The sequence below is a fragment of the Sus scrofa genome, unplaced genomic scaffold (assembly GCF_000003025.6).
Source record: "Sus scrofa isolate TJ Tabasco breed Duroc unplaced genomic scaffold, Sscrofa11.1 Contig74, whole genome shotgun sequence".
NCBI lineage: Eukaryota > Metazoa > Chordata > Mammalia > Artiodactyla > Suidae > Sus > Sus scrofa.
Window position 1 is genome coordinate 63,952 of NW_018085302.1, and position 11,198 is coordinate 75,149.

At 33.6% G+C, this 11,198-nt stretch overlaps 1 protein-coding gene across 1 annotated transcript; it reads right to left on the reverse strand.

Moving 5' to 3' along the window:
* Positions 1–9,523: 9,523 nt before the first annotated feature.
* On the reverse strand, positions 9,524–10,459 carry LOC100518829 (olfactory receptor 4P4-like). The gene has a single exon (XM_003124186.2). It carries the CDS (start codon positions 10,457–10,459, stop codon positions 9,524–9,526), a length of 936 nt encoding a protein of 311 aa, XP_003124234.2.
* Between the last annotated feature and the right edge of the window lie 739 nt (positions 10,460–11,198).

Here is an 11,198-nt window from a genome sequence, read left to right on the forward strand (position 1 = left end):
CTATATAGTTCACTTTCAGCTTTAGTCTGACCATATCTGGGTACCCTATCTGGGTATTTTGGATGGCTATTTTAAAAAATGTAGAATGCTTTTTTAGCAAAATTATTTAGAAGCCATAAAATCCAGTGATTCACAAATTCTAACCTTTTTTAAAGATCAATTTAGATAGTGAATATGTAATTGGCTCAACATTTTAAATTGGTCCATCCTATAAGAAACCAATTCTACTTAAAATTTTTAATTGTAATTCCAATTTCATTGAGGAGAAAAAACTCCATTTGTTCTTCCTATGAGTCTAGTATTGCTGTAAGGCTTCCTAACCTCCACTTTTTTAACAAAGCAAAAATGATTCTCAGGCTCATAGTGTTCAACATGTAGCAGTACTTAAGTACAGTTTGATGTATTTTTAGTCCATTGATCAACTTTCTACTTACCTTATTACAGCTAATTTTGATTCCCTGTTTAAGAGATGACATACTGTTTATTTTTCAGATATAAGTATCTACCTAAGAGACATTGATTTAGAGTTAACTGTTAGATAATTGGCTTGATGAAAAATTTAAATAGGATATCACACATTATGTCCAAACCACTACTATTAATAAAGGAGACCAAAATAAAATAACCTAAATATTGTGTTAGCATCAGAAGTTAATACCCTGTGAATCTGGGGGCAGAAACCTGATTCCTCCTTAATCTGTGTTGCATCCCATCCTCGTGAACAGAGCAAGAGGAGATGTCACGGAGGATAAAAGTGAGAGAAACTTTTAAATCCTTATCCCAATTGAAAAAAAGTATGCTAGGTGACAGACTAACAAGTCACTCAATCTGTCATAAAAACTGAGTGATACTTATGGTAATACATCTTGTAGTTTATGTAAGTGTATGTTTCAGGATTTTCAATTACAAATTATTTTGAATAATTTTGTCAATTTTAGCAAAATATCCATTTTGTGAAGGTAGGATTCTTGGTCTTTTTCCAGATCATCATACATGTATAATTCACCACAGCTCTTAAAAATCCCAATCCAAACTTTGAAGGAAAATGCTATTGCGATCACTGCTGTTAGCATAGGGAAGTGTAAGACAGACGAGAGAATCATTACCTTTGAATAAATTCTTGATCACATTTTCTCAAGTTGTCAAATAACTGAATGATGTGATGGAGAAATATTATGCACTCTACAAGTGGTTGCAACAGTAGCAGCAAGAACGAGGAAGAAATATGGAGATGTAAAATAAACGGAATGGTGAGCTGTTTTAATTCAAATCGTGTTCCCACAGAAGTAATCATCTCCATATAAAAAGACATCACATTATCTAAATATTTCTAATAGTCAGGTGATTGATATTAAGTATAATTGTGTAGTGAATTAGTTAGTATAGATGTAGAACTTAAAATCTGAGCCATCTTGCCAAAGTTCTATGAGAAGTCAGTCACCCAGTATAAGCATAGACATTATCCAAATATTTTCTTAACCAATTTTATTAAACATCTTCCTTTTCTGTATATCAAAACTTTAAGAAACTCTGTAAACGGAATCAACTTACTCTTCTTCGATACATTTTGTGAATTCTGAGTTTGTTGCTATTTCTCTAAGCCTCATTTACACATTTATATAATCAAGTTATATTACAAAATTATACAGAAAATAATCAGTTTTATCCAATGTCTTAAATGATTCATAATCACACGTTAGTTTTCTGTATATTTTTGTATTTAAGTGAACTGTTTCTGAAATTACCATGGACATGATTCTAACCAATGAAGAAACAACAAAAACATCACAACAGGGATTTAATGAAATGATGAGGATAAACTTCAATTTGCCAATCTATTAGTAAAAAGAAATAAAATTGCTGAGAGATTGGTTTTGTTATGGTATTGGTGAACACACATGACGAGGCTGAAATTTTCCATATACTATAAAAATACAGTTAAAATACTGCTCTATATTTTTGTAGGATTGCGCCAAATTTTTATATTCTATTTTGGTTATACTATCAAAATAATAAGAATGATTGTATTCATAGTTAAAGCTTCTACCATAAGCTCAAATCTTCTCCTACATGTGTCAAATATGGCCTGATACGCACTTACCTTAATTGAATCAGATGAATCTAGCCCATTTTAGGGTGGCAATATTTTTGAAGGTTAAGAAAGTATTTATCACTGGAGATATGCAAGCATAGATAAGCCTATTCTTTGATAAGAACATGGAGGAAAATATAAAAGCATCAAAAAGGGCCTCAATACAATTCACTTTATCTTGAAGACTTTACAACTTTAACTCAACTGTTCTTGTTCTCAACTAGAATTCTGCTTGTGAATACTGTATACCTAAAACTAAAGTTAGCTAAAGAATTTTATACTAATCAAATATCTTATGCTTCAAGAGAAAATACAGCCTTGAAATTAAATAAAATATAATAAATTTAAATAATGTATAGCTACTCTAAAGCACATTTCTTAAATTATTATCCAAAAAGAAGTGGCATGGTTAATTCACTAATTATCTGACCATCAGTTCTAAGTAATGAATTTTAAGAAGAATTTTCTCTTGAAATACTCACTCTGCTAATTCTTCTCCAGCATTTACACCTGAAATAAAATACAAAGATTTAAAAATAAATATTCAAACACACTTAGATCGAGTCTATAAAATTATTTTGAAAATCTCGATCTGTCTTAGAACATTATCTATGTTTGCAGAAGGGGTGGAATTTAAATGTTCATTAATGTCAGGGATGCAAGAAGTGGATATCAGAACCCCAATAAAAAGTTGTTTTTTTTTTAATTCTTGCAAAAGCAAACATATATTTTAAATCCTGAAAGTCATTTATTTTGTGGCTATAACTAAAGGAAGTTTGGTTCATAATGCAGAATATAAAGTTATATGACAATGCAAGAATTAATAGGTCTTTTGTAACTTCTAAGAAATTATAGCCCCAGAGGAGTTTAGAAACAGACATCTACCAGAGCCTCTGAGCCGCTGTCCGGGGTACTGAACTTGGGTGTCTCTAGGCATTTTCTGGCTGTAACTTTACTTCTCACCTGTGTGTTAGCATAGTTAGGACAATGTTTCTCTGGAGGATCCAAAACGTTCTACTCAGACAGACAGTTCAGGAAACTCGGTCTTCCCTGTCATCATCTTGCTTTCTAAAGGAAAGGAGGAAAAATAATACAGCTTTGGATGGTATTAAGTCAGCTTTCAGGAAAAGCTGAATGAAGGAAAGAAAAATAGCACCAAAGATAAGCAGCTAGAGTCCAAATATGTAGCAAAAACAGAAGGAAACCTCATGCTCAGTGTAAATAGATCAATAAAAATCCGTGACCTGAAAGATCAGTGACCTAAAATCAGTGACCTGAGCTTTGTGTCTCTTGGCAATTTCTCGCTATAACTTTACTTCTCACCTTGTTGAACCAGTTGATTCAAGGAACCAGTTGATTTTTTTTGCCAGAGATTAACATTGATAAAAGAGATGGGTGGTGAAAGGAAAACATTCTATGCTGCTTCACTTCTGCAGGTCATGTAGGCTTAGCCCAAAATGTACACATTGGAAGTTAAGTCTTCTATCTCATATACAAATCCATGTTATTAAAATTATCCTTCAGATATTAAACTTTAGGAATTTTTATGCACTTGTATCTCATACAAAATAATGAAAATAATTAAAAAAAAGGGTTTGTTGAAATATTATTTCTGTGCTTTAAGTTTATTACATCTTTTATCCCCAAAGTAATTAATATTTTGACTAAAGTAATATCACCACTGTGGTGCTGATAAGAACGCACTTAAGAAGGTTTAATGACTTGCTCAGACATCTGTGAAGCAGCAGGTCACTGTGCCTTCTGTGAATGAAATAAATAGGTTTTCCTATTTACTACGTGATTCCAGGCCTTGAAAGTATACTAACCCTTAGGAAATGAGGGATTCTAGCACTTCACAATGAAAGTTATCGGAACATTGAGGAAACTCAAAATAGAGGTATGGGGTTAAGAGACACAAACTACTATGTATAAAATCATAACCTACAAGTATATAATGTTCAGCACAGGGAAATATTATTTTGTTGAATATAACATATTGAATCACTCTGTTGTACACCGTAAGCCAATATAACATTGTAAGTCAACTATATTTCAATTTAAAAAAAAGATTTCATACTATGTAATCCAAGGCATCTTCTGATTTTTCACTGTGATTATATATGAGCATGCAATGTCCAAAAAAACAGTTGCCGTTAAATATTAATGGATTTTCCTCTAACCAACCTTCTATCTATCAACAGTAATAAAACAGTGGTTGCCATTTCCTTGAGTTTCTATTTGGAGTTTCTATTTGTTGGGTAACTTGCTAATTATTGCTACCATCAAGACCAGCTTACTTTTTTATTTATCCTCTTCTGATAACCTCCTTCCTACATGTGTAGCCTCTAGAATGACTGTGGATGTCCTTACGAAGAAGACCACTACCTCTTTCAGTGAGTGTACGGTCCAAGTCTTTCCATTCCATTTCTTTGGCTGCCTGGAGATCTTGATTCTAATCCTCACAGTGACTGATTTTGGTGTTCTGGTAGCTGTAGCCTGGGTTGGGTCCTTTGTGCATGATTAAACGCAGATTTTTCCGGCCTTAAGTTTACCCTTCTGTGGTCCAAATATGGTTGGTCACTATTTCTGTGACTTGCAGAAACTTGTTGAAACTTGCCTGTGCAGACACCTACACAATCAGTCTTCTCTTGGTGTCCAGCAGTGGGGCATCTGTACAGAGAGTTTTGTCATGCTGATGGTCTCCTATGTTATCATCTTGCATTCTCTGAGAAACCACAGTGCAGAAGAGAGGTATCCTGGATCGGATTGTGGAAAATAAGGAGACTATAAATATAATTACTATTTCAAGGAGATATATGATTTCCATGTTTCTTGAAGCATTATTCACAATAGCTAAGACATGGAAACAAACTGAGTGTCTTGCATCAGATGAATGAATAATGACAATGTGATGTACATATTATTCAGCCATAAAAACGAAGGAAATCCTGCCATTTGCCATAACATGGATGGACCTTGAGAAGAATTTTACTAAGTGAAGAAATCCAGACAAAGAAAAACAAATATCAATAAGAACTCACCTATATGTTCAATCTAAAACAAACAAAAAAACTGAATTCATAGATACAGAGAACAGATCCATGGATGGTGGGGGCATGAGCAAAACAGGTGAAGGGAATGAAATAAAAAATTTTATATTTTTTTGTAATTATTGTTAATTTGTTAATTTTATAGCTGAAACAAATTTTCAGTTATAAAATTTATTTATAAAATAAATAAATTCTTCCTGGTATACAATGATGACTATAGTTAATAATATTGTATTTTACATTTGAAAGTTGTTCAGAAAGAAAATATTGAGCATTATTATCATAAGAAAAGGGAATTTTTAAATTGCAAGTATGTGGATGATGGACGTTTATTAGACTTATTGTTGTGATATTTCACCAAAATAATTACTTTGAACAAATTTATTATATAGTTATATGTCAATTATATCTCAGTTTGAAAAATGCTCTCAACTTGTTAAAAGAACTAAATATATGCAAAATTTGGGTATTATATAATGCTAAAGTCTCATTTAAACTGAATTTATATTTAGATTTATATAAGAAAATGTCACTAGTGCTAGGTCAGTATTTTTTTCCAAATAGTAACCTTTTTTTCTTTTTTTAGAGCTGCACCTGCAGTATATGGAAGTTCCCAAGCTAGGGGTCAAATCAGAGTTACAGCTGCCAGACTGCGCCACAGCCACAGCAACATGAGATCCTAGCCTGGCCAATGACTTACGCCGCAGCTCATGGCAACATCAGATCCTTAACCTACTGGGTGAGACAAGGTATTGAACCTGTGCCCTCATGGGCATCCTCATGGATACTAGTCGGATACTTTTTTACTGTGCCACTATGGGAACTCCCTCAAATAATAATTTTTAATCACTAATAATGCTCAAAAATAGAAATTCAGATTACTAAGAAAACATCATAATGAAAACTATATGATCATCTCTTAAAGATTCCTTTGAAAAAGAATCTATTGTTTAATTATCTAAACTTCTATTTCATTTTTAGTGACAGTTTTATTGTTTTGTTCAGCTATGTAATTAAACACTATAGAAGGTGTCTAGAAAATTAAATCTGGTGAAGTTTTTGTTTATTATAAACTGCTGACATGGTAATTTGTTCAATTCCTCTTGCTTTAGCAGCTCTACTTCATTTTGCCTCCCTCATAATTCATTCTGCCCTTTATACTTCTTTGCACAGCATCTCTAGAATGATCACAATGCTGGCATTGCATTTATTTATTTATTTTTTTAATTTTTTTTGCCTTTTTGCCTTTTCTAGGGCCAAATCCGCAGCATATGGAAGTTCCCAGGCTAGGGGTTTAATTGGAGCTGCAGCTGCCAAGCCTACACCAGAGCCACAGCAACTCGGGATCTGTGATCCAAGCTGCATCTACAAACTACACAGCTCAGGGCACTGCCGGATCCTTAACCCACTGAGTAAGGCCAGGGATCGGACCCGCAACCTCATGGTTCTTAGTCAGATTCGTTAACTACTGAGCCACGACGGGAACTTCTGGCATTGCATTTATATATTTTAAAACTCTTTCAGTATTTTAACTATCTTCCTTTTCATAAAAACCTATAAGGCAGTATATTGTCTCTCATGACATTTGCTGTGTTTCCTGAGATCTTTTAAATCCTTCATTTAAATCCTAGAATGCAAAAAAGGCCTTTCATGAAATTGTCCTTTGTTTCTCTAGAAAATATTTACCAGAAGTCTCTTCCTCATTTCAGTTGCAAAGATGATTTGATATACTAATTGTGCCACGGTGTGTATTTTTTTAATTTGGAAATACATAAATGTAATACTACTTGATATATAAATATGATTTGTTTTAGTGAGATAACATTCACATAATGTGAAGTCACCACTTTAACCAGAGCAGACAATTAGGTGACATTTGGTACATTCACAGAGTTGTACAACCCTCACCTCTACTTCCAAAATATTTTCCCTAATGTTCATGCCAAAGCCATAGTCTGCACCCTGTAAGCAGTCGCTCATTTATTCCTTCCTTTAGCCTCTGACAATGAATTACCTGTTTTCCATCTCTATTTGCCATAAAACAGAATTGAGAGTCCGGAAATACAGCTGTATATCTACAGTCAATTGATTTTCAACAAGAAGCGCCAAGACCTTTCAATGGGGCAAAGAATAGTCTCTTCAGATAATGGTGTTGAAAAAATGACTGACAAAAAAATGCACAAGCAATAAAATAAACAATAGATAATATAGCCTTTATCAAAATGTAAAGCATCTGCTCACTGAAGTGACAAGACTATGAATAAAATAAAAATTCAGTCTTCAGAATGTAGGAATATATCTGCAAGACACATACCTCCTAGGATCTACCATTAGAATATATAGAAAACTCCAACACCTCAACAACCAAATACCAAATAACTTAATTGAAAAATACACAATGTGTATACTTAATTAATAAAATTTATTTTTTAAAGCAGTTTTAGTTTCACAGCAGAACTGAAGGGAAAGTACAGGGAGTCTACACAACACCCCTGTCCCCACAAAAGGACAACCTCTCCCACCAGAGAGACGTGTTTGTTAAAATCAAAAGAGCTTACATTGACACAACTTTATTGTCTGATATTCATAGCTTACCAGGGTTCACTCTTGTTGCTATTTATTTTATATGTTTTGACATGTATCATGACATTATCCATAATTAGAGTAATATACAGAGGGGTTGGTTCACTGACATAAAAATCTTTTTTCTCCACCTATTCATCATTCCTTCTCCCTTAACCCTTGGCATCCACTGATCTTTTTGATCTCCGATTGGCTTGCCTTTTCCAGAATGTCATATACTTGAAATCATACAGTAGGTAGCCTTTTTAGACTCACTTTTTCACTTATACGTATTATGTTTCCTACTTATTTTTTCACAGCTTGATAATTCCTTTATTTTCAGCTTAGTGCTGAAAAATATCCCACTGCCTGGATGTACCACAATCATTTACTTATCTAGAGTAAGACATCTTAGTTGTTTACAAGGTTTCGCAATTATGAATAATGACTATCTGTGTGCAACCAAAATGTCCTGGTTACTTTCTTCGTTTGACTATATATAATAATAATAATAACACTTTATTATTATTATTATTATTTTTAATGGCCACACCTGTGGCATACAGAATTTCCTGGGCCAGGGATTGAATCCAAGCCGAGCCACAGCTGCCACCATTGCAGCTATGGCAATGCTGGATCCTTTAACCCTCTACAATGCGCCAGGGTCACAATTGCACCTGTGCAGCAATCCAAGCCCCTGGAGTCAGATTCTTAACCCAAACATTGGGAATCTTTTGTTTGACTTTAGATCACATATTATTTGTCTTCTGTTAGATTTTTTTTTCCTCCTTATAGCTGAAAAGTTCTTAGATTCTGAATTCAATGGCATTTACTTATTTTATAGGGGTGAGCATTTGTGAACACATTTTATTATTCAGTCCTGTAAGCTTTATGTAAATGTTTTATATTCTGGTTAATAGCTGGGAAAGAAAGAGCAATGATGTTTTAACCCTCTTGAATTATTAATTCTTCCTTTGTCTTTACCAATTTCTTTAGTGAAGTCAGGAGAATTCGACTATCATGAAACACGGTAAAACAAATTCTACTATACTTATTTTTTGTTGCATATGAGAATCACTAGAAAATACATATGTGAATGCTTTATCAAAAGTTAAGGTGTTGTTTTATTTTATAATTCAACTTCCCTACATCCACTTAATGTGTGTTACTAAATCCTGGCCCATAAGCCCAACATTTTAAATTTTAATTTCTTTTAATTAATTATAATTTCCTGTAATAGTCAATGATCAGTGTGTTCCTGTATTGGCTCAGCCTAAACAAAACTGAGTAGCACCCACGAGGATGCAGGTTCAATCCCTGGCCTTGCTCAGTGGGTTAAGGATCAGGCATTGAGGTGAACTGTGGTGTAGGTCAGAGATGTGGCTTGGATCTCATGTTGCTATGGCTGTGGCAAAGGCTGACAGCTCAGCTCCAATTCGACCCCTAGTCTGGAAACTTCCATATGCCATAGGGGCGGCCCTAAAGAGACAAAAAAGGTGATGATAATAATGATCAGTATAGAGTTGCCTTATTTGCTTTGATCTACAATTTTTTCTTTGTCTTTTTTTTCCTTGCAGGCTATCCTTCCTACACCACCATAATACCCCACAACATTAACCAAGTTTCCAATTAACTTGGTATGCACAAATTACTGTTAGTGCAGGTTTTACTATTCCTTTAAATTTCTAACTCCTATTTTCCTCAAAGATTCCATTCAAATAGTGACAGAATATAACATATAGGAGATATTTTTTACTTTTTAAATTTACATAGAGACATCGTCTTTTTATAAAGTTGACTATGTGTAAGCTTTTTCAAATTAATTGTGTGATTCCTTTGAAAATAATCTTTGACACAAAACTTTTCTCATGGCATTTTTCATCTCTGTATTTCTCAATGTATAGATTAAGGGATTGAACATAGGAGCAATGATGGTATAAAATAGTGCAAATACTTTATCCTCAGGGTAAGAAATAGGAGGTCTAAGGTAACCAAAAACTGAAGGTCCAAAAAATAAGATGACCACAGAGATATGAGATGCACAGGTAGAGAGGGCTTTTCGTTTTCCCTCAGTTGAGTAATTTCTTAAGGCGAATAGTATAATAACATAAGAAACAAATAAGACAACAAAACTTACAAAGGCTATTGTTCCTGAATTGGCAACCACAAGAACACCAGTGATATAAGTATCAGTACAAGCAATTTTAAGCAAAGGAAAGATGTCACAAAAATAGTGATCAATTTCATTAGAACCACAAAAAGGCAACTGGAGTGTCATAGACAATTGAGGAAAGGAATGCACCGCTCCACCACCCCAAGCAGCCAAGGCTATAAGATTGCATTTTGTCCTGTTCACAATAAGCATGTAATGGAGAGGTTTGCAGATGGCAATGCAGCGATCAAAGGCCATGGCAGTAAGAATAAAGACCTCGATACTGCCAAAGAAGTGCATAGCAAAGACCTGTAACATGCAATTATCATAAGAAATGGTTTTTCTCCCCACTAGCAGGTCACCAATTAATTTGGGTGTAACACTAGAGGTATAGCAGATGTCAATGGAAGATAAATGGGTAAGGAAATAATACATCGGTTGGTTAAAAAGAGGACTGCATTGAATGCATATAAGGATCAGAAGGTTTCCTATCAACAGGGAAATATAACAGAATGAGAAGAGTACAAAGCAAAATGTTTGTATGTTCTGATCATAAGAAGGTCCCAAAAGAATGAACTCTGAGATGTTTCTCTGGTTTTCCATATGTTTGAGTGTGGTGTTTGTTACATATAAATGAATTATGTATCTGAAAGGAATAAAACATAAATTTGGTGAAAATTAACAGTGTGAATACAATAATGAAAAGTTTACTTAAAAACAATTTGACATGGATGTAATATTTTACCAGTAGTTATTTTAGATATTTAAACAGAATTTTGAAAATTAAAAGCAATTTGACTATTACATTACTTAGCAAAAAGGAATATTTAAAAAAATGACCTAAGTCAAAATGAATCTCTGTGTATATTTTAAATGTTTGTCAAATACATGAAAGCTAACTTTCCTTTTTCTACCATATTTGGCCAAATTTCAAGAATTATCTGGTGGTGAATCATCAGGAAATGCAAATGCTTGAAAATGTCCTAACTTACACTACTAAACTTTAATTCCTATAGATTACACTCTTTTTGCATGTAAATAAATATTAACAATAGATCATTCCAAATCAACGTGCTATTACATTATAATTGCTGTTATATTAAAAGTAAAGAATATTTAAGAGCTATATAGCAAAAGAAACAATGCATTAAATGAGTGAAATTGTGAAAAAATAGCAAACTTATTCACTTATCCTATTTACATTTCATGTGGAAAGGCAATTTAAAAAAATATATACTGGAGTTCCTTGGTGGTTCAGTGGGTTAAGGATCCAGCATTGTCTGTGCTATGGCTCGGGTTGTTCTCATGGTGTGGATTTGATTCTTGGTCTGGGAAAATTAAG

Excerpts from the sequence above, each read along its gene's own strand:
- LOC100518829 (XM_003124186.2), bottom strand. The coding sequence starts at position 10,459 with ATGGAAAACCAGAGAAACATCTCAGAGTTCATTCTTTTGGGACCTTCT.